The sequence below is a fragment of the Mastomys coucha genome, unplaced genomic scaffold (assembly GCF_008632895.1).
Source record: "Mastomys coucha isolate ucsf_1 unplaced genomic scaffold, UCSF_Mcou_1 pScaffold18, whole genome shotgun sequence".
Taxonomy (NCBI): domain Eukaryota; kingdom Metazoa; phylum Chordata; class Mammalia; order Rodentia; family Muridae; genus Mastomys; species Mastomys coucha.
The window spans coordinates 85,931,483-85,954,076 of record NW_022196900.1 but is presented as its reverse complement, the minus strand read 5'-3'; the positions used below and the strand labels follow the sequence as shown (position 1 = coordinate 85,954,076).

Here is a 22,594-nt window from a genome sequence, read left to right as displayed (position 1 = left end):
CATTTTTCTACTGCATACTTTGTTTCTTTATGGCAGATAGTAGGGGGTCAGATGATGGAGACTGGGGTTGCTAGTGGATGCCCACCCTTGATTCTCCTGCTCTGAGTTCCCAGTATCACTACAGGATATTCCACCTGCAATCTAAGTGTCTCTCTCCACTGAACATGGGAAGAACCACTGTCATGTAAAACATATGGTGTGAAGCCCTGGTGGATGAGAGTAAGTCTACCTGAGAGATGCGTTCTGGGGTCTGAGGAGTCACCACTCAAACCACGTACACCATATCAGTTCAACAAGACTAGTTTATTAAACACAAAGCATAACACTGGACGTCCAGGTCCACAAGAAGGAAAGAACATAGTTATCACATTAGTCTGCTCTCAGAGTAGGCTTTTTATAAGAAAAACCAGGTTCAAAAGTTTAAAGGGCAAGGAGAGCAGTTGGCTTACTAAGGAAAGCGTCATCAGCTAACCTTTAAGCTGATTGGTCCTGAGTAAGGTAAGGGGCCGGGGGGTGGTGGTGGTGGATGGGTGGTGAACAGGAGAATTTCAGAACCTTGAGGTAACCGAGAATGAGTATTATAACCATAACTTCTTAGCTTATTAGTAGCATTCTTCAGTATCAGCCACAAAAAAAAAAAAAAAAAAAATCAACCTGCCAGACAGTGGTAGGGCATACCTTTATTTCCAGCACAGGAGGCAAAGGCAGGGGGATCTCTAAGTTTGAGACCAGCTTGGCTTACAGCACAAGTTTTAGGACAGCCACGATTACATAGAGAAAACTTGTCTCAGACACCAAGGGAGAAAACAAACAAACAAACAAACAAACCCCCCCCCAAAAAACCCATACAGAAAAATGGTTTGAGGACCACACAAAGACAGCACTTGAGATAAGGTCAACTCTCTTTGTAGATTTATTTTTATGTCTGTAAATGTTTTGCCGGCAAGTATGTACTTGTACCATGTGCCTGTCTAGTGCCCTCAGAGGTCAGAGGCAGATGATGGGGATGGAATTAGAGATGATTGTGTGCCACCATGGGGTTGCTGGGAATGGTCTTCTATGAGAGCAGCTCCTAACAGCTGAGCCATCTCTCTAAACTACCAACTCATTTAAATGTGTGTGGGTGCATGTGCGTGTGCAAGCCCGAGTGTGAAAAGGCAAGATGCTGCCCTTGCAGAAGCTTATATTGTATCTAGAACTTTTCCTAAGATGCTCCTAGTGTGTTAGCAGCCAAGGTAGGATGGTGCAACAGGATTTGTTTCCTAAGTCTTGTCTTTATATTCAATCTAGCACTTCTACTACACAGCCCAAGCTCAGGAGATCCCTTCCCTTCTAAAGCCAGGATCCCTTACCTTCAAGTCTCTAAGTGTAAGGAATTTCTTTTGTTCTGTTGACTCCTGTCAGATCTCTTATCCTAATTTTCTGGAGCCCAGAGCACCCAGCATTCCTAAGGGACATTTCACCTGGAAAACAAACAAACAAATTGAGAGGGAAACCAAGAGGGCCACCCTGAGATGAGGTGAGAGTCAGGATAAGTCAAAGTCTGAAATTTTTACAAAAGTTTGTGTGCGCGCGCACGTGTGTGTGTGTGTGTGTGTGTGTGTGTGTGTGTGTGTGTGCGCGCGTGTGCATGTGTGTGTAGTCTTGGTGCATGACAATGTTAGAGAGTCAGTCCTGTCTTTCTACCTTGTGTGTCTTGTGTGTCTTGGGCAGCAAACTCGTGTCCTTAAATTTAAGACCAAGGACCTTTACCATTTAAGTCTGTTTCACTGGCCCACACCAGTGGGTTTGTTTGTTTGTTTGTTTGGTTTTGTTTTTGTCTGAGACAGAGTTTCTCTGTGTAGCCCTGGCTGTCCTGGAACTCACTCTTTAGACCAGGCTGGGCTTGAATTCAGAGATCTGCCAGCCTCTGCCTCCCAAGTGCTGGGATTAAAGGCGTGCACCACCACTGCCTGCCTCTGCCTCCCAAACACTGGGATTAAAGGTGTGCACCACCACTGCCTGGCTCTGCCTCCCAAACACTGGGATTAAAGGTATGCACCACCACTGCCTGGCTCTGCCAGTGTTCTTTACCCATCTAATCCAACTTCACTTGACAAGTCCTAAAAGGGAGGTGTTATTGACTACCTCCCTTTTATACACAGCCATCTATTACTTTTTTCTTTTTACAGCTACTCATTGGAAGGGTCATATTTAAACTAGGTGTGGTGTCTCTTGTATAAGGAGGATCAACAGGACTTTGAAGCCCTGCTGGGCCACATAGTGATTTCTAGGGCAACCTGGCATATCAAAACCAAAACTAAGTAAAGAGCTACACTTGACTTCAGATATGCTTTTAAAGACTTATTTATCATGTGTATGTATATGTGCCCGCATGGACTTCTGGACATCACTCCTATTCAGGTATAGTTGACTCAACTTCTGCGAGCTGAACAGAGTGCCTCTGCCAGAGCGGTAATCTCTCTTTAACTGCTAAGACATTTTGCCTGCCCCTTCAGATATATATCTGTTTGTTTGTTGTTTGGTAATTTGTTCTTTCGATACAGGGTCTCAGTGTAGAGCCTGGGCTGGCCTTGAATCTTAGATAGGCTTTGGCTAACTTCCAAAATGTTTCAATGCACTATTGATAGGTACCGTTCCAGGCACATTTGAGGCCCTAGATTTTATGGTAGATAAAATTCTCAAAAAGGCCAAATGGGCTGGCAAGATTGTGTGATCCCATGAAGTAGCGCACCATAGTCTAATGGAGTGTGGAGACTAGAAGGTGATCGAGTTCAAGGCCATCCTCAGTTAGTTACATTGTAAATTATGAGAACATGTCTAAAAACCAACACATGCACACAAATACAAAAACACACATACACACACACATACATGTACACATACTCACACATACATACACTCACATACATACTGTACTGGCTGGTTTTGTGTGTCAACTTGACACAGGCTGGAGTTATCACAGAGAAGGGAGCTTTAGTTGGGGAAGTGCCTCCATGAGATCCAGCTGTGGGACATTTTCTCAATTAGTGATCAAGGGGGGAGGGCCCCTTGTGGGTGGTGCCATTCCTGGGCTGGAAGTCTTGGGTTCTATAAGAGAGCAGGCTGAGCAAGCCAGGAGAAGCAAGCCAGAAAGAAACATCTTTCCGTGGCCTCTGCATCAGCTCCTGCTTCCTGACCTGCTTGAGTTCCAGTCCTGACTTCCTCTGGTGATAAACAGCAATGTGGAAGTAAGCCGAATAAACCCTTTCCTCCCCAACTTGTTTCTTGGTCATGATGTTTGTGCAGGAATAGAAACCCCGACTAAGACACATGCACTCACACATATACATACACACACATACACACATACATACGCTCACATGCACATACATATACACATACACACACACACACACTCACATGCACACCTACACACAAAACATGCACACTTACACACATACCCTTTGATACCTTGCACTGCTTACATCTTACTAAGAGAATATATAGAAAGGTATATTATAACATATACTGAAGGAAAAATGAAAAATGGCCATGTTTGGGGGAAGAGTTACCAATTGTTCATGTTTTTCGTTACATTTTATGTTTTTATTAGTGTGTGTGCCACAACTTTCAGGAGTTGCTTTTATTCTTCTACCTTGTAGCCCCTGGGGATCAAATGTATCTCTTCATCTGACTTGGACATGGTTGAGCCTTTGCCTACTAATCCATCCTGCTGGCCCAAGAGTTACAATTGCAAGGATCACTAAAGTGGTGGGAATTCTTGTGCTAAGGATGGAATCTCACGTATGCTCAGCAAACACTCCATTTTGTGACATTAGGGATACCTCCAGTCCAAGAAGGGATTTTTTTTTTTTTAAAGAAAAAACAGACTCTTGCTTTGTGGCCTTGGCTTACTTGAACTTATGAGCTTTTTATATTTGGGTCCTGAGTGCTGGGATTGCAGGCATGCCTCTTAGGGTTCAGTATTTTCACCTTCATTTTAAAGGTAAGTGAGATTTCATATATAAAACTCTAGATCTGGGCTGTCTCTTCAACGATGAGACATTTGGTTTCCTGGGGTGGGGTTTGCCTGTGCTGGTAAAGCAAGCACTGGCCACCCGGTTGGGACATGAATCTTCTGTCCCTGCCAGGGTCGTTTCCACCCACTAGCCTAAGTCAAGTGTTAACAGCTATTTATCACCAAACCTGGTGCCACTGTTCTCAGGATAAATAAAAAAATGAAAAAAGAAAATTAAAATCGGCCCGGCAGTGGTTGTGTACGACTTTAATCCTAGTACTTGGGAGGCAGAGGTGGGCAGATTTCTGAATTTCTGAGTTCAAGGCCAGCCTGGACTACAGAGTGAGTTCCAGGACAGCCAGGGCTACACAGAGAAACCCTGTCTTGAAAAACAAGAAACAAGGGCTGGAGAGATGGCTCAGTGGGCAAGAGCACTGAGTTTGAATCCCAGCAACCACATGGTGACTCACAACCACCCATAATGAGATCTGACGCCCTCTTCTGGTGCGTCTGAAATCAGCTACAGTGTATCTATGTATAATAATGAGTAAATCTTTGGGCCAGAGCAAGCAGGGACTGAGGGAGCAGAGGTCCTAAATTCAATTCCCAACAACCAGATGAAGGATCACAACCATCTGTACAGCTACAGTGTGTACTCATATACATTAAATAAAATAAATCTTTTTTTTTTTTTTTTTTGGTTTTTTGAGACAGGGTTTCTCTGTGTAGCCCTGGCTGACCAGGCTGGCCTCGAACTCAGAACTCAGAAATCCGCCTGCCCCAGCCTCCCAAGTGCTAGGATTAAAGGCGTGCGCCACCAACCCCCGGCTAATAAAATAAATCTTTAAAAAAAATTAAAATCATAATTAAGCCGGGAGTGGTGGCACACACCTTTAATCCTAATACTTGGGAGGCAGAGGTGGGCGGATTTCTGAATTTCTGAGTTCAAGGCCAGCCTGGTCTACAGAGTGAGCTCCAGGACAGCCAGGGCTACACAGAGAAACCCTGTCTCGAGAAATTAAAAAAAAAAAAATTAAAATCATAATTAATAAAATCTGAGTTTAAAAAGTTAAGCTCTGAGATGGCAGTATGTTTGATTTAAAAAAAGGAGACCTCATATATTCCTGTAAGGATGTTAAAAGCTCCAAGTTTTAAAAAGAGCAAACAAACAATATCTGAGCCATAAGAGTATAAACTCATTCATTTATACTACCTGTCTGGCCTCTGTGGGCATGTGAGGTTGTAAACCGTGTTCTACATCTTACAAATGCTCCAATACCTATGATTTCATTCCGCAGTAAGCTTCTGTGGACAGCCATGGAGCTGGTAAACTTTGGGGTCGTCATCTTCTCTCTATACTGCAAACATGGAAAAGGAGTCCTAGAAATGCTAAGTAGACCCACCTAAAGCCAGTAGGGAAGCGGCAGTGCAGAAATGAAAAAGTCTGTTTCCTGGCTCTGTGCTATAACACCGCCACCCTATCACTAAACCGCAGTGCAATTTCCAAGGCGGTAAGGCTGAGCATACAAGGCTTGGGTGTTGTGGTGCACGCCACAATCCCATGTTTTCAGGACAGGGCTTCACTGTGTAGCTCTGGCTGTCTTGGAACTCACTATGTAGACCAGGGTGGCTTCCATTCACAGAGATCTACTACAGCCCAGTGGTGGTATTAAACTCATGTGCTACTATGTCCAACTGTTGTGGCAAAAACAAAAAAGCCAGACAGTGGTGGCCCACACCTTTAATTCCAGCACTTGGAAGGTAGAGACAGGCGAATTTCTGAGTTTGAGGCCAGCCTGGTCTACAGAGTGAGTTCCAGGACAGCCAGAACTACACAGAGAACCTGTCTCGATACCAAAAACAAAACAAAACAAAACAAAACAAAAACACCCCCCCCAAAAAAAACCGCAAACAAACAAACAAACGAAAAACCCGCACAGAGCCTTTTGGTTGATCAATAATGGCTACTTGAAGACTGATGGATTTAGATGATTCTGTAGGAGCCTGGGAGATGATGGTTTCCTGCCATCTAGACACTCCCTGACATTCGTCAATGTCTAAGGACAATTTTGGGTGTCACAATATGCAGCATGGGCGTATGTGGGGTGTTGCTACTGGCATCTAAGAAGGCCAAGCATGCCAATTAATATCTAAAAGCCCGAAGACAGCCCCTATAACAAAGAATGTCAGTAATAGGAAGGTTAAAAAATTTTGCTGGCATGGCTTGGGGGAGGGGGAGTGGTGAAAGTCTTAATCCCAGCACTTGGGAGGCAGAGGCAGGTGGATTTCTGAGTTGGAGACCAGCCTGGTCTACAGAGTGAGTTCCAGGACAGCCAGGGCTACACAGAAAAACCCTGTCTCTAAAAACAAAAACAAACAACCCTCAGCCCTGCCCCCTCCCCCCAAAACCCAACAATATAGGCGGCTTTCAGTTTAGAAAAATTAAGCACTGGGTAGGTGAGATAGTTCAGTGCATAAAAGTGCTTACCACCATGCCTGACCACGAGTTCAATCCCCTGGACCTACTGATCGCCATCTCAGGCCCACCCCGCCCCGCCCACCCCTCATGAGTGCCAGTACATTAGCACTCCTTCCAGTAAATTAAAAACAAATCAACAAGTTCTGCTACTTTGTCACCGTGTTGGGTTTTATCTTTAAAAAAAAAAGTACAATTGAAATCGGAATTTAGTTTGTAAGACTGACTAGCTCACAAAGACTTGAAGTTCTTCAGCTTTACCTGTAAAACTGTTTTGTTATTTTCTGAGGCAGTTTTTCACTATGGAGAGCAACCTGGCCTCAAGTTGGTGTTTTCGAGACAGGGTTTCTCTGTGTAGCCCTGGCTGTCCTGGAACTCACTCTGTAGACCGGGCTGGCCTCGAACCCAGAAATCAGCCTGCCTCTGCCTTCCAAGTGCTGGGATTAAAGGCGTGCGCCACCACTGCCCGGCTACAGAGATCTTCTTGACTCTGCTTCCTGAGTGCTGAGATCAAGGACATGGCAACCACGACCAATTGCAAAGGAGCTTTGACATAAAAGAAAAAGTCCATCAGAACTTGTGAACTTGTAAAGGTCTTGTCCCACTCCAGTAGGCCTCTGGGTATTTTCTTTCTGTTCCTTGTCATTCATTTCTCTCTCCCGAGTTCTAGTCCAGACCAAAGCTAGTCTTTTAGCTGCGTGACCTTGTGCAAGCATCTTTCCCCGGAAAGCCTCGGTGTATTCTCGGTAAAACGAGAAAGTTGGCCTCTGATCTTTGCACACGCTCCCAACTGTGAAGCGGGCTGCAGAGTTTACCGAGCCGACTCCCTCCCCCGGGACTCGATGGTACGGTCCCCGGACTCCCCCACCCCTCCGCGCCGGACTTTGGTACAGGCCCAGGGGGCCCGCGGTGGCTTCTCTAAGCTGCCCTTGCCCCCCGCCGAGTTCCGGGCCCGGCCCCGCGCATGCTGATTGGCTATCGTGGGGCCCGGGCTGTGCGGCAATAGGTGAGCCCGGAGGGTGGGCGGGCCTACGAGGCTGGCCCCTCCCCCGGGTCGGACGCCGTGAGGAGCCGCGGGCGGGCGGGCGGACAGACTGACGGGAGGGCCGGGCGGCGAGCAAGATGGCGCAGACTCAGGGCACCAAGAGGAAAGTCTGTTACTACTACGACGGTGAGCGGCGGCTTGGCGGCGCGGGCCGGGCGTCGGGGACAGGCTGGGGGAGGAGGCTGGGAGGAGGTCGAGGCTGACGGGGGCGGCTGGGGGGAAGTAGAGGCTGAAGGAGGAGGTTGAAGAGAGGAAGTCGAGGCTGAGGCCGAGATGAGGCGGGGGTCGTGGAAGGGGTAGCCTGCGGTAATCTCGGTGGCGGAGATGCTCAGGGAATCGGACGTGAAGTTGGAGTGGGTTTCCTGGAGGGAAGGCTAAGCCTGGCGGCGGGGATCGGAATATGATGGAGACGGTTTGCCAGGATATCTATCTTTTCCTGCTGAGAATACAAAGATCTTTCACTGCCCCCCTTGTCTTTATTTATTTATTTATTTATTTATTTATTTATTTATTTATCTTGGTGAGTTCTGCAGGACTGGACCTCGCCCCTCCCCCACCCCACCCCCCACCCCAAGTCTATGAGTAGAGCCTGCAGTTGCTAGTTGAGAAATGGGGCTCGCCGGGGATGCTAGGAGAAAGGTGCAACTTGTTAAACCGACTTTTCATTGACCCAGCATGGAGCATCTTACTCTGTCCTGGGTAGTGTTTCTGTTGGGGCTTAGAGGGCTCATCGAGGCACATTTCCTGTGTTGAGTTCCCGTCTGAAGGGGGAGCTAGACAACGTCACAGGTACCTTTCGGTGTTAGTGCTGGGACAAGGGAATGTTGAGTGTGGGAGAACACAGAGCAGGAGCCTCAGCCCAACCTGAGAGGAGCAGGTGTGTGTGTCACTGCTTAGGACTCACGAACTGGAGTTACAAAGCAGGCCCTGGGAAGTCGAGCTAACAGCAAGGTGAAGGGATGGCACCTTTATCTGAGACAGGGTCTCACAATGTAGCTCACACTGGTCTTGAATAGACCGACCCTTCTTCGGCATCTTCCTGAGCTCTGACTCCAGGCTTACACACCACTTGGTCTAGCACTTACTTGTGTTTTAGGAATAGCTGTTGAGTTGTTTAGGGGACATCTAGCCAGCCAGCCGGCCAGTAGACGGTTGGCTATTTAGGTCTGAAATTTAGAAGACAGATATATTTGGTAATTATCAGTATAAGATAATTTGGATAGTAATTTGGTTTAGAAAAGGATGTGATAACTCCAGTTGTAGAGGATGACGGTCTATGTTGAAATTACTTTTTTTTTTGGAAATGGTCTCCCTATAACCCTGGCTAGCTTGGAACTCACTTTGTAGACCAGGCTTGCCTCCCATTGGAAGAGATTTATCCTACTCTGCCTTCCGAGTGCTAGGATTCAAGGCGTGTGCCACAACCCTGGCCTGTTTTAATTCTGAAGAAGTGGACTGAGAAGGCTCAGTGACTCTGATTGCTCTTGCTGTCTTTGAACTCTTAGCCACATTCCTGTTTCAGTCTTGCCCACTGCTGTGGGGTGACTGACCTTAACCAGCAAGCCTGGCTGCTTCTTCTTTTTTTTTTTTTTTTAAAGATTTATTTATTTATATGAGTACACTGTTGCTATCTTCAGATACACCAGAAGAGGGCGTTAGATCTTATTACAGATGGTTGTGAACCACCATGTGGTTGCTGGGAATTGAACTTAGGACCTTCAGAAGAGCAGTCAGTGCTCTTAACCACTGAGCCATCTATGCAGCCCAAGCCTATTTTGTTGTTTTGTTTTGTTTTCAAGGCAGGGTCTGTCTGTAACAGCCCTGCCTGGAAGTCAGTTTGTAGACCAGGCTGGCTTCGAACTCAGAGAGATCCCCTTGCCTCTGCCTCCTGAGTGCTGGTATTAAAGGGGTGCAACCACTGTGTCCAGCAGCCTCATTTTTTTGTTAAGTTATTTTTTTTCTTGTTTCTTGTAGATAATACATTTCTTGGAGAAAAGTTTCCCTATCTCTGCTTCCTAAAATGGTGGGTAGTGTGTAATAGGCATAATTTTTTTTTTTTTGAGATTATAGTGGAATTACATAATTTCTCCTCCCTTTTTCTCTTTTTTTTTCCTGGAGTTGGGGTTTCTCTGTATAGCCCTGGGTGTCCTGGAATTGGTGCTGTAGACCACTGGATTGTTCTTGAACTCACAGAGATCCTCCTTTCTCTGCCTCCCAAGTTAAGCTGGGGTTAAACGCCAGGCCTACTACTACCTTCTGGCAGAGGTTTTCCTTCCTTTATTAATTGGAGAAAGGAGGGCCTTGAGAGATGGCTCAGCAATTGGTAGTGCATACTGCTCTTGCAGAGGACAGAGTTCAGGTACTAGCATCCACATTGGGTGGCTCACAGATGTCTATAACTCCAGCTACAGGGACCCAGCGCCCTCTTCTGGCTTCCACAGCTCCCTGCACTCATTGGTACATCTATACCACAGACACGCACTGTTTAGAGCACTTCCTTGTGAGATGCTGCCCTCAATTCCCATGGGCCCACTTGTTGGTTCACAACTATTTGTAACTCCAGTTGGAAGGAATCCGATGACCTCTTCAGGCTTCTTGTGCTAAACAGGAGTGTGCTGCATAGACATACATGCAGGCAAAACTTCACACACACAAGAGTGGGAAAGTCTTTTTTTTTGTCTTTCCAATACAGGATTTCTCTAGCTGTCCTAGAACTGGTTCTATAGACCAGGCTAGCCTTGAACTCGAAGAGATCTGTCTACCTCCTGCTGGGACTAAAGGTGTGTACCAGTGGAGAAGTGCTGATAGGGATTGTGGCCAAAGCTAGATTGGGGTAGATTCAGAGTAAGTGGAGAGAAGAGGACACTTTAGCTTGCAACTTATCTTTGAGTCAGGGTCTCTGTGTATCCTGGCTTGCCTGGAACTAACAGAGATCCACCTGCCTCTGCCTCCAGTACGCCCGCACTAAAGGTGTGTACAGCTACACCCATCTAAGAGATAGGGTCTTGTTTTGTGGCCTTGAAAGAGTCTTTTACAAAACAAGCTGGGTGGTGGCACACCTTAATCCCATCACTGAGTAGGATGGGTTGGGGGTTGGGTGTCTGAGTTTGAGGCAAGTTTGACTTATAGAGTGAGTTTCAGGACAGCCAGGACTACATATGAGAGAATATAAAATAACCAAAAGAGAGATTGTGGTGATGGAGATTATGGAGGACACATGTGGGCGAGAAGCCAGCGTTTAGACAGGTCTGTAGGTCCCCTACTTGTCATTTGGGTTTGTCACAAAGAAATGTTGAAGTGTAGGCAAGTTTGAAGGCAGAAGTAGGGAGAAAGTGCTGGGAAGTGTCAAGGTGAAGTAGGAATGTTCTTGAGCCACCAGGGAAGTACTTTCCTCTACTCCTGCAGGGCAGAGGCAGGAAGATGTTGGAGTTTCTGGCTTGCCTACACAGAACTTGTATACACAGTGACTACAAGAACATTCCTTTCATGGAACGTGACGTAGGACTTTGGAGAGTAGGAACTTTAGCAGTATGAAGGAGGAGCCGGGGGAAAGTAGAAAGATTTCAGTCATAGAAAAGTTAGTTCTCTTTCCTGTTGAACTCATTTGGCTCTTACTGTCAGGTTTACAAGCCACTCTACCTTTTGTAAGCCACTTTTCCCTCTCCTCTTCTCCCTTCCCTCCTCCTCTCCTCTCTCTTTTTCTCACTCCCTTCCTCTCTCCCTCCTTTTCCTTCCTTCTTTTCGTTTTTTTCCTCTGAGACAGGGTTCTCTGTGTAGTCCTGGAATTTGTTCTGTAGACCAGGCTGGTCTCGAACCCAGAGAGTTCCGCCTATCTCTGCCTCTCAAGCCCTGGAATCAAAGTTGTGTGCCACCATTACCTGGCTTTCTAGAAAACTAAAATGACAGTTTCAATTAAGAGCAGTAGTGAGAAAGAACATTTAGAGTGCATAGTTCTCTTATTTGGTCCCCAGTACTGAAAAAAAAAAAGTTAACTTGTCTAAATGGATGGGATTTTGTTTGTAGTTCTGGCTGGCCTGGATTTACCAAGCTTGCCTCCAAATTAAGAGAACTGCCTGCCTCTGCTTTCCATTATGCCCAGCAATACGAATTATTATTTTTGTACAGTAGCCCAATTAGGATCCACTAAGCTAAGATTGGTGACTGGAGCCAGTAGTTCCATACTTGGGAGACTGAGTCAGAAAGGTGGCTGTTCTCTCAAGCCCGGCCTAATCCACAGTGACACTCTTTCTCAGAACAACAAACCGACTTCCTATCACACAGACCCACATCTTGAGTCGTCTGTGTGTAGAGACAGGGTCTCTCTGTAGTTCAGACTGCCTTGAACTCCCTTCCCCTCTTAGCTGCCTATGTGCTGTGATTATCCACAAGCCATTGTTCCTGGCTTCACGGAGCTCTCTAGATTAAATGCAGACTTGAAATGGGTGCCCAGGAACCTAAGGTGCCTTTCTCTGTCCTAGATTTGGAGTCCTCCTGATTTCCAGATCAGTTGATAGCTGTGACCTTAGACAGGCACTTAATTTCTCTGAGTTAAGTGTAATTCATTGGATGCTTATTGAGCTCATAATGTAAATAGTATGTAGTCTTTGCCTTCAAGTCTTATGACTGTAACTAAATGTGTAAATACAAGATAACTGAGGTGCTGCGTATAGAGTTCTTTTAGCTCAGTCACTTGGATCTATGAAGTATTTGGAGCCTGAGCTGGTCCTTGTAGCATACAGTTCGTCGGGAGAAAAGAACACGCTGGCCCTGGTAGCATATGAGCCCATAATCCAGCAGTCGGACCTGAGACAGGAGAATGAGTTTTAACCAGCCTGGACTGACTGCATGGTGAGACCTTGTTTCAAAGAATATTTTAAAGAGCAGGTAAAAGTGCTTGCCATAAGCTGGTGAGCTGTGTGTGACAGTTGAAAGGACTGACTCCTGAAGGTTGTCCCTGACCTCCACATGTGCTCTATGGCGGACATTTTAAACATCAAAGAGAAAGCTAGCCCAGGTTTGAGGAACTGTTCAAGCTGAGCATGTGTTGGGTCAAGGTGAATGCTGTGTGTGAGATGCTCAGTGTGTCTGGTGTGTCTACAGTGCAGACTGGCAGACATGTTCTGTGAAGTGAAGGGCAGGAAATATTTTGTTCAGGGTTTGGGTTTTGTTTTTTGATATAGGGTTTCACTCTGTAGCCCTGCCTCACCTGGAACTTTCTATGTAGACCAGGCTGGCCTTAAACTCAGGAAACACTCTCTCACCGTGTGTCCCAGGCTAGTTCTCTAGCCTCTTACCTCAGCCTCCCGGGTACAAGGATTACAGGTGTAGATTACCGTACCTGGTTTATTTTAGGCATTGTTTTGCCATGGTCTCTACAGCAATTACTTAACCTCTCAGATGCTGTTTGAACTAATGGCTAAGCTGTTCCCAACAGAAGTTTACTTATGAAAATACACAACCAGGGTGATGGTTGATGGACAGTCACAGAGGAAGCAGGCTTTCTGTTGCTGCTACAGAACATCATGACCAGAAAGCAAGTTGGGGAGGGAAGGGTTTATTAGGCTTGTACTTCTGTGTTGCAGTCCATCACTGAAGGACATTAGGACAAGAACTCAAACGGCAAAAACCTGGAGGCAGGAGCTGATACAGAGGCCATGGAGGGGTGCTGCTTACTGGCTTGTTCCTCATGGCTTACTCAGCCTGCTTTCTTACAGAACTTAGGACTACTAGCTCAGGGGTGACCCCACCCACAATGGGCTGAGCCCTCCATCATTAATTACTAATTAAGAAAGTATTCTACAGGTTGGCCCATAGCCATTTTCTCAGTTGAGGTTTCCTCCTCCCAGGTGACCATAATTTGTGTCACATTGATCTAAATCTAGCCAGTACAAGGTACATTGAACAAATGTTGACTTCCAGCCTATTGAAGTCATAGCCCAGAGGCAAGGGGAGTCATAACATTTTTTTTTTTTTTTTTAAGCAAGTAGGGGATATTATGAGCTGTACATTGAGAAAAATAACTGGTCATAATGTGTCTGATAGTTTGAATCGAAGGCCCGGAACCAGTTAGAAGCAATTTCTTTTTTTTTTTTTTTTTTTTTTTTTTGGTTTTTTTCGAGACAGGGTTTCTCTGTATAGCCCTGGCTGTCCTGGAACTCACTCTGGAGACCAGGCTGGCCTCGAACTCAGAAATCCGCCTGCCTCTGCCTCCCAAGTGCTGGGATTAAAGGCGTGCGCCACCACCGCCCGGCTTAGAAGCAATTTCTATAGATGAAACAAGCAACAAGAAAGTTTGGTTTCATCTGTCAGCTGTGGGTTGTAGTTCTAGGTAGTAGTAGTGAGTGGTTTTTGTTGTGGGTAAGGAATTCCGTAGAGGTGCAGTGAGTTGAGTCACCACACTGCCTGTTCTTCCGCAGTCAATTTTACCCCGTGTATCTATGTTCTAGACTCACCTTTAAATGCTGGCTTATGTAGGAACCCTGAGGTGCTCCCTTTATTTAAGGTGCAGAAGAATCATGGAAACTAGAAATGAGTGTTAGAGTTCTGGAGTTTGCTGGATTCTCCCAGGAGAGTGTTTAACTGTGTTACTAAAGCTGCTTCTCTAAGAGCTGGAGAGGTGGTTCAGCAGTTAAGAGCACTGAGTGTTCTTCAAGAGGACCAGGGTTCAATTCCCAGCACCCACATTAGGCAGTTTACAGGAGACAGCTGAACCAGCATGCACATACATGTCGATACATGTTCAATGTGTAATTAAAAAGAAAAATTTTTTTTAAAAATTTATTTACTTTTATTGTATGTGCATTGGTGTTTGATGTCAGATTCCCTGGAACTGGAATTGCAGACAGTTGTGAACTGCCGTGTGGTTGCTGGGAATTGAACTTAAGATCTCTGGAAGAGCAGTCAGTACTCTTAAACACTGAGCCATCTCTCCAGCCCGAAAATAAAATCTTACAAACCAGAGAACCCAGGGGTATCTCTGGTGCCTTTAATCCTAGTATTTGGCAGAGTTAGGTAGATCTCTGAGTTTGAAGACAGTGTGATCTACATAGTGAGTTCCAGGACAGCTAGGGGTGCACAGAGAAACCCCGTCTCAAAAAACCAAAATAAAGAATAAACTGCCTTCTCTCTTTCAGGGGACGTTGGAAACTACTATTATGGACAGGGGCACCCCATGAAGCCTCACCGCATCCGCATGACTCACAATCTGCTGCTCAACTATGGCCTCTACCGAAAGATGGAGATCTATGTGAGTTCCTGGAGTGCTACCCAGCCGGCCGTCTTACCAGCTCTGCGCCCTGCGAGCATTGTTTTGTTTTGTTTTGTTTTCAAGACAGGGTTTTTCTGTGTAGCCCTGGCTGTCCTGGAACTCACTCTGTAGACCAGGCTGGCCTTGAACTCAGAAATCTGCCTGCCTCTGCCTCTCAAGTGCTTGGATTAAAGGCATGCGCCACTACTGTGTGAATTTTTTTATTTTTCTTTCTCAGCTGTTCATTCATTCAGTGGCTATTATTTGGCAAGTAGATGAAGATTCTATTTTTAAGCACTTTGGTGTCAGTACATATAAGCTAACCAAGTTTACCGTAGTATGTCTGTGTAGCAGTTAAAGAATGTTAATGATAAACATTTCAAGGCCACCCTCAGCAGTAGAGTTGATTGAAAGCCAGCCCAGGTACAGGAGACCCTGTCTCCAAAGAATGAAAACGACTATAATTTAGTCCAGCATTCCCAAAGGGACTGGTATCCAGGTCAAGGGTTGAACATAGGCACAAACAGAAGTAAGGAAGACATGCTGTTTGGAGAAAGTAAAAATCTTCAGTCAGTGCACAGTAAGCCAAGCATGGAAGCCCAGCATGGGTACTGAGGCCATGGGTTGCTGAGAATTCAAGGCTGGCCTGGGCTACAGTCTTAAATGAGCTAAACTTGGGCTAGAATAAACCCTGTCCCATCAAAAAACCAACAAATAAACATGCTGGGTAGTGGTGATGCACGCTTTTAGTCCCAGCCCTTAGGAGGCAGAGGCAATCAGATCCATGAGTTGAGGCTAGCCTGGGGTACACAGACAGACTCTGTCTAGAAAAAAAAACAAACAAAACAAAGGAAGAGTATGGCCTGTTTTTGAATTAGGAGTTCGTGTATCTCAGGCTTATCTTATCTAACTACATAGCTGAAGATGACCTTTGAATTTCTGGTCCTCCTGGCTCCCCTTCCAAAGAGCTGAGTTACCAGGTTACAGGCATGCACACATATTTTTATGCAGTGCTGAGGGCCATGAACTCGGGTCTTTGTCTTCAGGTGCTATACTTCCCACCAAGCTACCTCTCCAGCCTCAGTGAAAACTCACAGCTGGTTCCCACATGCAGTTCTAACTAATTTTGTCTGATCTTCCAATTTTAAAAGAAAAACTGAAACTTTGGATTATATAATACCTCCTAAGTTTAAAATGTTGGCTCAAGGTTTTGTCTTTGTTTTAATTTTTGGCTATAATTCCCAGATCTGTTTTTATTTTTTAGCATATGTGTAAAAAGTACCAATATATCTGTAGATTAAATTTGGCTTGATTCTCAGTTTGCCTCTTCTGCAGGCAGTGAGGAACAAATTGAGAGCCTTTTTTTTTTCCTTTTGGTTTTGTTGAGGCAGGGTTTTGTTGAATATGTAGCCCCAACTGGCCCCAAACTTAGGCAGTCTTGTTGCCCCTGGCTTCCCACTCAGCTTGTGCTGGAGGATGACCTTGAGCTTCAGACCTCCTATCCATCTTCGCAAGGCATGTCTATTTATGTCCAGTTCATACAATACTGGAGATTGAACCCAGGATTTCATGTACACTAAGTACTCTGCCCTCTGCGGTGGCAGATACTTGTTAGCTGGGTGGAGCGGCACATGCCTTTCTTTACCCCTAGTACTTGAGAGGCAGAAAGTGCTTGGATCTTTGAGTTCAGGGCCAATCTGGTCTACATATCAAGTCCCAGGTTAGCCAAGACTACATAGAGACACCTTAAAGATGTCTTAAAATACAGGGCTGGAGAGATGGCTCGGTGGTTAAGAGCACTGACTGCTCTTCCAGAGGTCCTTAGTTCAATTCCCAGCAACCACATTGTGGCTTACAACCATCTTTAATGGCCTCGTCTAGTGTGTCTGAAGACAGAAACAGTGTACTCATAAATACAAAAAATAAATATTTTTAAAAAAATTTAAAAATCAAAGGAATAACAGAAATAACGAGGCCAGTTACCTTTGGGGTTATCCCAGCAGAATGAGAAAGACCGGGTCAGGACGTCTGGTCACTCTATGGCACAAAGTTTGCTATTACTGGCTGTCTTCACAGCCTGTGTAAACTAGCAACAGCAACCTCCTCAGCGATTCAGAGATTGAAAGTGGATAAATCTTCTTTCCCAGATGCCGTTGTCTGATTTTCAGAGCCAGTGGAGATGTCTGAAGAAGCAAGGAGGGAAAATTAACAGAGGAAGGTGGCTTTGAACTGTTGATTTTCTCCTTCCTCCCCCTCTCAAGTGCTGGGATGACAGGCATGAGCCACTGCACATAGTCCATGTTGTGCCGGGGCTCTGTGCACACTAGGAAAGTGCTAGGACATCTGAGCTAACTTCCCAGACCTGTCCTCCTTTATTAAAGAGAGGAAACCCTTTCTAGAAGCTTCTTAGCGGAACTCCAGCTATCTGCCAGCCTTAATGGATTTTGTGATTTGATCCTTTGGGCAGGGTTTATTAGTGCCCAAACAAATTGGTATGTTCCAAGGTGAGTGCCACTGTACCTGGCTCTTTATATTCTATTTGTATGAGTGTTTTTGTTTTGCCTGCATGTATATATGTGCATCATGTGCATGCAGTGTGCATGCAGGCCAAAAGAGAGCATCAGAACTTCTGGAACTGAAGTTACAGACATTGTGAGCCTCTGTGTAGGTGCTAAGAACCAAACCCTGGCCCTCTGGAAGAGCACCCAGTGCTCTTTAACTGCCGAGCTGTCTCTCTAGTGGCCCTTTTCTTTTCTTCTCTCTTCTTTTCTCTTCTTTTCTTTCTTGAAGTTAGGTCTTGCTACCCTGAATTCACTGTGTAACACAGACTAGCCTTCAACATGCCCCTCGATTAGGAGTGTATATGTGTATAGGCTTGCATTTAGAGTTGAATGGAACAGATCATTCTCCCTGACTGGATATTGGTTTCATTAACAGAAATGGTAGAAGAGAAATTCTGAAAGTGAAGTTGAACTTGAGTGCTGCTGGTCACGAAACAAGAAATTGTTTAGTCCACTTGTTTTAAAGTGCTTCTAGGATTCCTGGATGAGCTGCTGTAGTGGTGAATGGCAGATCTCTGTGAGTTCCAGGACAGCTAGAGCTCCACACTGGGATGCTGTCTTTAAAACAGTCTCACTCAGAACACAGACCAAGATGAGGTTAGGGTTTATGTAGTATTTAGAAGCCAGAACCACAACAGCTTTGCTAATACTGCCAAGAGGATAAGGGCCTACTTAGTTTATGGCTCTTAGGGTGCAGATACTTGGAGCCTAGCACCTCAGTCCAGTACCCAGAGCCACATACTGGAAGGAGACAGGTAAGTCCTGCAGATATTCTCTGACTTGCACTGTGGCACTCGCTTACATGGACACACATGGCAAAATAAGCTTAAAAATGTAAAACAAAACTAAACCTGTGGTAGTTTTTGGGTTGTTTTTTGTTTGATTGTGTTTTTTTTGTTGTTGTTGTTGTTGTTGTTTTGAGACAGTGTTTCTCTGTGTAGCCCCCTGGCTGGCCTAGAACTCACAGAGATCCTGCATCTGTCTCCCAAGTGCTGGAGTTAAAGGCACATCTTTACTTTTGAGAAATGATTTTACTCTGTAGCTTCCATTGGTCTGGAACTTGTTATATGCCCCTGACTAGCTTTGGGCTCCCTCTGTTGCCCCAGCCTCTTGAGCCCTGTGATTCCAGATATGAGTTATTCTGCTTGGTGTTTTATTTTTCCTCAAATTAAGGATTAAGTGAGGGGCTGGTGAGATGGCTCAGTGGTTAAGAGCACTGGCTGCTCTTCCAGAGGTTTTAAGTTCAGTTCCCAGCAACTACATAGTGGGTCACAACTATCTATAAGGGGATCTGATGCCCTTTTCTGGCATGCGGATGTCTATGCAGTGGAGTACTCATAAATAAATAAAATTTATATATGTAAGAGGTTAAATGAGGTCCAAAATAGTGCCTAGAGTTGGATACTTATTTCCAGTCACGTGTACCACCAGTGTAACCTTTTCTGCTGTAACTGTAAAACTCTGCTGCAAGTGAAGGCAACACTACTATGAGCTTTAATACTGTGCATATGATGGACACAGAATAAACACTCAATAAAAGTTCGTTGTTTAAACTGTAGACAAGACAGGCAGACATCTTTCAAAGTGACCCTTTTCTAAGGGATGGGGGAGGAGTTTGTTTTCCCTCCCAGGCAGGGCTTTTCTATATCCCCAGCTGGCCTGAAACTCCTCCACAGACCTCAACTCTATAATCTACCTGTCTCTGTCTCTTGAGGGCTTTTTGGTATGTTTGGTTTTGTTTTTTTAATTAAAGCCATTCTTCCAGCACGTATAGCAGAGGACTGCTTGGTCTGGCTTTAGTGGGAGAAGATGCACCTAATCCTCAAGAGACTTGAGGCCTCAGGGAAGGAGGGGATGCATGGTTGGGAGGTGGGGGGCGGGGGAGCATCCTCTCAAAGGAGGATTGGGCTGAGGAAGTATGGGAGGGAGGGAGGACAGAGGTGGGACAATGGCTGGAATGTAAATAAAATAAAATAATGCCGTGTGGTGGCACACGCCTTTAATCCCAGCGCTTGGGAGGCATAGGCAGGTGGATTTCTGAGTTTGAAGCCAGCCTGGTCTACAGGGCTAAACAGAGAAACCCAGTCTCGAAAACAAAAAAAGAAAGAAAGAATAAATAAAATAATTTTAAAAAAGAGAAAAAGACAGTTTTATACTCTAGTCCAGTCTTCCTCTGCCTCCCGAGTGCAGTAGTAGATAGAGGTGTATGTGTTCATACTCTGTTGAGAAGGAAGGGGAGTAAGTTCTGCAATCAAGCTGAGGTAGGCTTATGGATTTGAGGTCAACCTGAATTACATAATGACACAGCTGTTAAGAGCCCTAGCTCCTCTTCCAGAGGACCTGTATTTGATTCCCAGCATCCACATGGCAGGTGCTGTCAAAACTGTCTGGGATTCCAGTTCTAGGGAATCTCATGCCCCTCTGGCTCCATAGGTTCTGTTCATACATGGTGCACATACATGGTGCACATGCAAGCAAAAGACTCATACACATACAATAAAGTAAATAATATTGTGAGGAAATATGTTGGGATCATCAGGAAACTTCTAACATGTTAACAAAGTTTTAGTGGGAGTGACTTGATCAGAATTCTTGGTTTATAACAGGTTTCCCAGACTAGGCATGATGACACACACCCTTAATCCCACCACTAAGAGAGATAAAGGAGAGACAGCAGGATCCCTGAATTCAAGGCCAGCCTGGTCTACAGAGCAAGTTTTCTAGATAGCCAAGGCTACAGAGAAAGTCTTAAACTACCACTGCCCTTCTCAAAACAAACTCGTAGCTTGGTGTTTTGGCTTACATCTTTCATCTAGCACCCAGGAGCAGAGTCCAAGTGACTCGTCTAGAAGAGCGAAGTGACATTGGTCAAGGCTAACTTGCCCTTCCTCCCTATCCCCTCTAGCGCCCTCACAAAGCCAGTGCTGAGGAGATGACCAAGTACCACAGTGATGACTACATTAAATTCTTGCGTTCCATTCGCCCAGATAACATGTCTGAATACAGTAAGCAGATGCAAAGATGTAAGTATGCTCCATTCCCACCCTGCTCTAAAGCTCCCTATTGGGTTTCTGCGGGCAGTACCACCCTTTGGTCCCTGTTTAGTTCACAACTGATATGTCTTCCCCCTCAAAGGCGCCAATGCATTTTCTCGGCTCATCTGGTTTTCCTGTCTCCTGATGGTAAATAATAGAGTTGGACTTGCCCAGTTAGGGCTCCTGTGCTGTTCATGGCTTACTGTAACTGTAATGAACAAGGCCCTGGGGCTGCCCTTAACTGACTGCACAAGATACTTCCCCTAAGATTTTTGTTTTGTAAAATGGGATGAGCTGTGCTGTGTGGTTTCTGATTTCTGTCCAGTTGTAATTGCTAGAACTTAGTATTTAGAGGACAGAAAGGGTGGACTAGATGATGTAATCTTTGAGAGGAGGTGGTCCCACCCCTGCCTGCTGGGCCCTGACACTACAGGGTACATCCCATCTCAGAAGCCATACCTCATTTGTAGAACTGTGATTGTTTTAGTTGTAGGAAAACATTGGTCAAATCTGGGACTTCATTGTCATACCTGAATTCTTTTGTGGTTGAAGTGTCCACTCTGAATCGACAAGATTTTGCTGACTTCATGGAGATCAGTCATTTGTTTGCAGATGGTTTTAGGGGTTTCCATGAAACGCTGGCAATGGGGATCTAGCTTAGTTGTCAACAAAAAGGCTCTCATTAGAAAGGCAAGCCTAAGCCAGGCAGTGGTAGTACACGCCTTTAATCCTAGCACTTGGGAGGCAGAGGCAGGCGGATTTCTGAGTTCGAGGCCAGCCTGGTCTACAGAGTGAGTTCCAGGACAGCCAGGGCTATACAGAGAAACCCTGTCTAGAAAAACCAAAAACAAACAAACAAAAAAAAAAAAAAAACACTGACTGCTCTTCCAAAGGTCCTGAGTTCAATTCCCAGTAACCACATGGTGGCTCACAACCACCCATAATGACATCTGACTCCTTCTTCTGGAATGTCTGAAGACACATATAATAAATAAATAAATCTTTAAAAAAAAATTAGATCTGGTGGAGCTGGAGAAATAGCTCAGCTGTTAAGAGCACTGACTATTCTTCCAGAGGTTCTGAGTTCAATTCCCAGCAAACACATGGTGACTCACAACAATCTGTAATGGAATCCAATGCAACAATGTACTCAGATACATAAAATAAGTAAATCTTTTTTTTTTAATGGAGGCAGTGAGCAGGATGTAGAGTGAATAAATATATTAATTAAAAAATTAGATTTGTAACTTTCCCATTGAAAATAAAGGTGGACATAGGGGGCTAAAGAGGTGGGTCAGTGGTTAGAGCACTGGCCACTCTTCCAGAGGTCCTGAGTTTAATTCCCAGCAACCACATGGTGGCTCATAACCATCTGTAATGGGATCTGATACCCTCTTCTGGTGTGTCTGAAGACAGCTACAGTGTACTCACATACATAAAATAATAAATCTTAAAAAAAAATAAACAATAAAGAAAATAAAGGTGGACATAGGGGGCTAAAGAGGTAGGTCAATGGTTAAAGCACTGACTGATTTGCAAAGGGCCCAGGTTTGATTCAAAGCACCTTCATGGTGGCTGGTAGCCATCTGTTCCAGGTGATCTGATAACCTCCTCTGCCTTCTATGGGCACTGTACACATTCATACATGGAGACAAAACACAAACTTGCAATCAAAATTAATCTTAGAGAAAAGGTGGACAGGGTAAGGGTCTCAATTAATTTTTCAGACTTGATTCATAGTGTTATAGGAGTCAAAGTAGCAAAGACTTCAGATGCCGATGGTGAAGATAGTGCGGCTGTCAGGTCCTGTTCTCTGGTCTGTAGACTTGACTGGTCCAAGAGTCGCATGGTAGGGTGGAAGGGTAGAGAAGAACTCCAGACTCCTGACCGGAGTGCAGTCATCGGTGTCTTTGCATTTCATAGCCTGGCCTTCTCATCTCACCACTTGGGAGGAGGAGGCCGCAAGATGAGTCTTCAAGGCCACCTTGGGATGTAGAGTAAGACCCTGTCTCAAAACAAAGAATGCATTTGTACTGAACCTTAGCAGACTTGTTTCTGTCATCACTAGACTGTATGCCATAACAACCTTCATGTAGCATGCTCTAGAGATAACTTCAACTAGACAGGAGTTTCAGGCCTTCCAGGGCTACACAGTGAGACCCCATCTGTATTAGTCAGGGTTTCTATTCCTGCACAACATCATGACCAAGAAGCAAGTTGGGGAGGAAAGG

The 22,594-nt window shown here is 45.2% G+C and overlaps 1 protein-coding gene across 1 annotated transcript in view; it reads left to right on the top strand.

The window, feature by feature from the left end:
- The first annotated feature begins 7,490 nt into the window (after positions 1–7,490).
- Positions 7,491–22,594, top strand: part of Hdac1 (histone deacetylase 1) — a 27,176-nt gene continuing 12,072 nt past the window's right edge. The window contains exons 1-3 of the mRNA XM_031378781.1: positions 7,491–7,647; positions 14,655–14,767; positions 20,234–20,351. Coding sequence (XP_031234641.1) covers positions 7,599–7,647; positions 14,655–14,767; positions 20,234–20,351 — 280 coding nt within the window. The 5' untranslated portion in view covers positions 7,491–7,598. The remainder of the gene's footprint in view (positions 7,648–14,654; positions 14,768–20,233; positions 20,352–22,594) is intronic.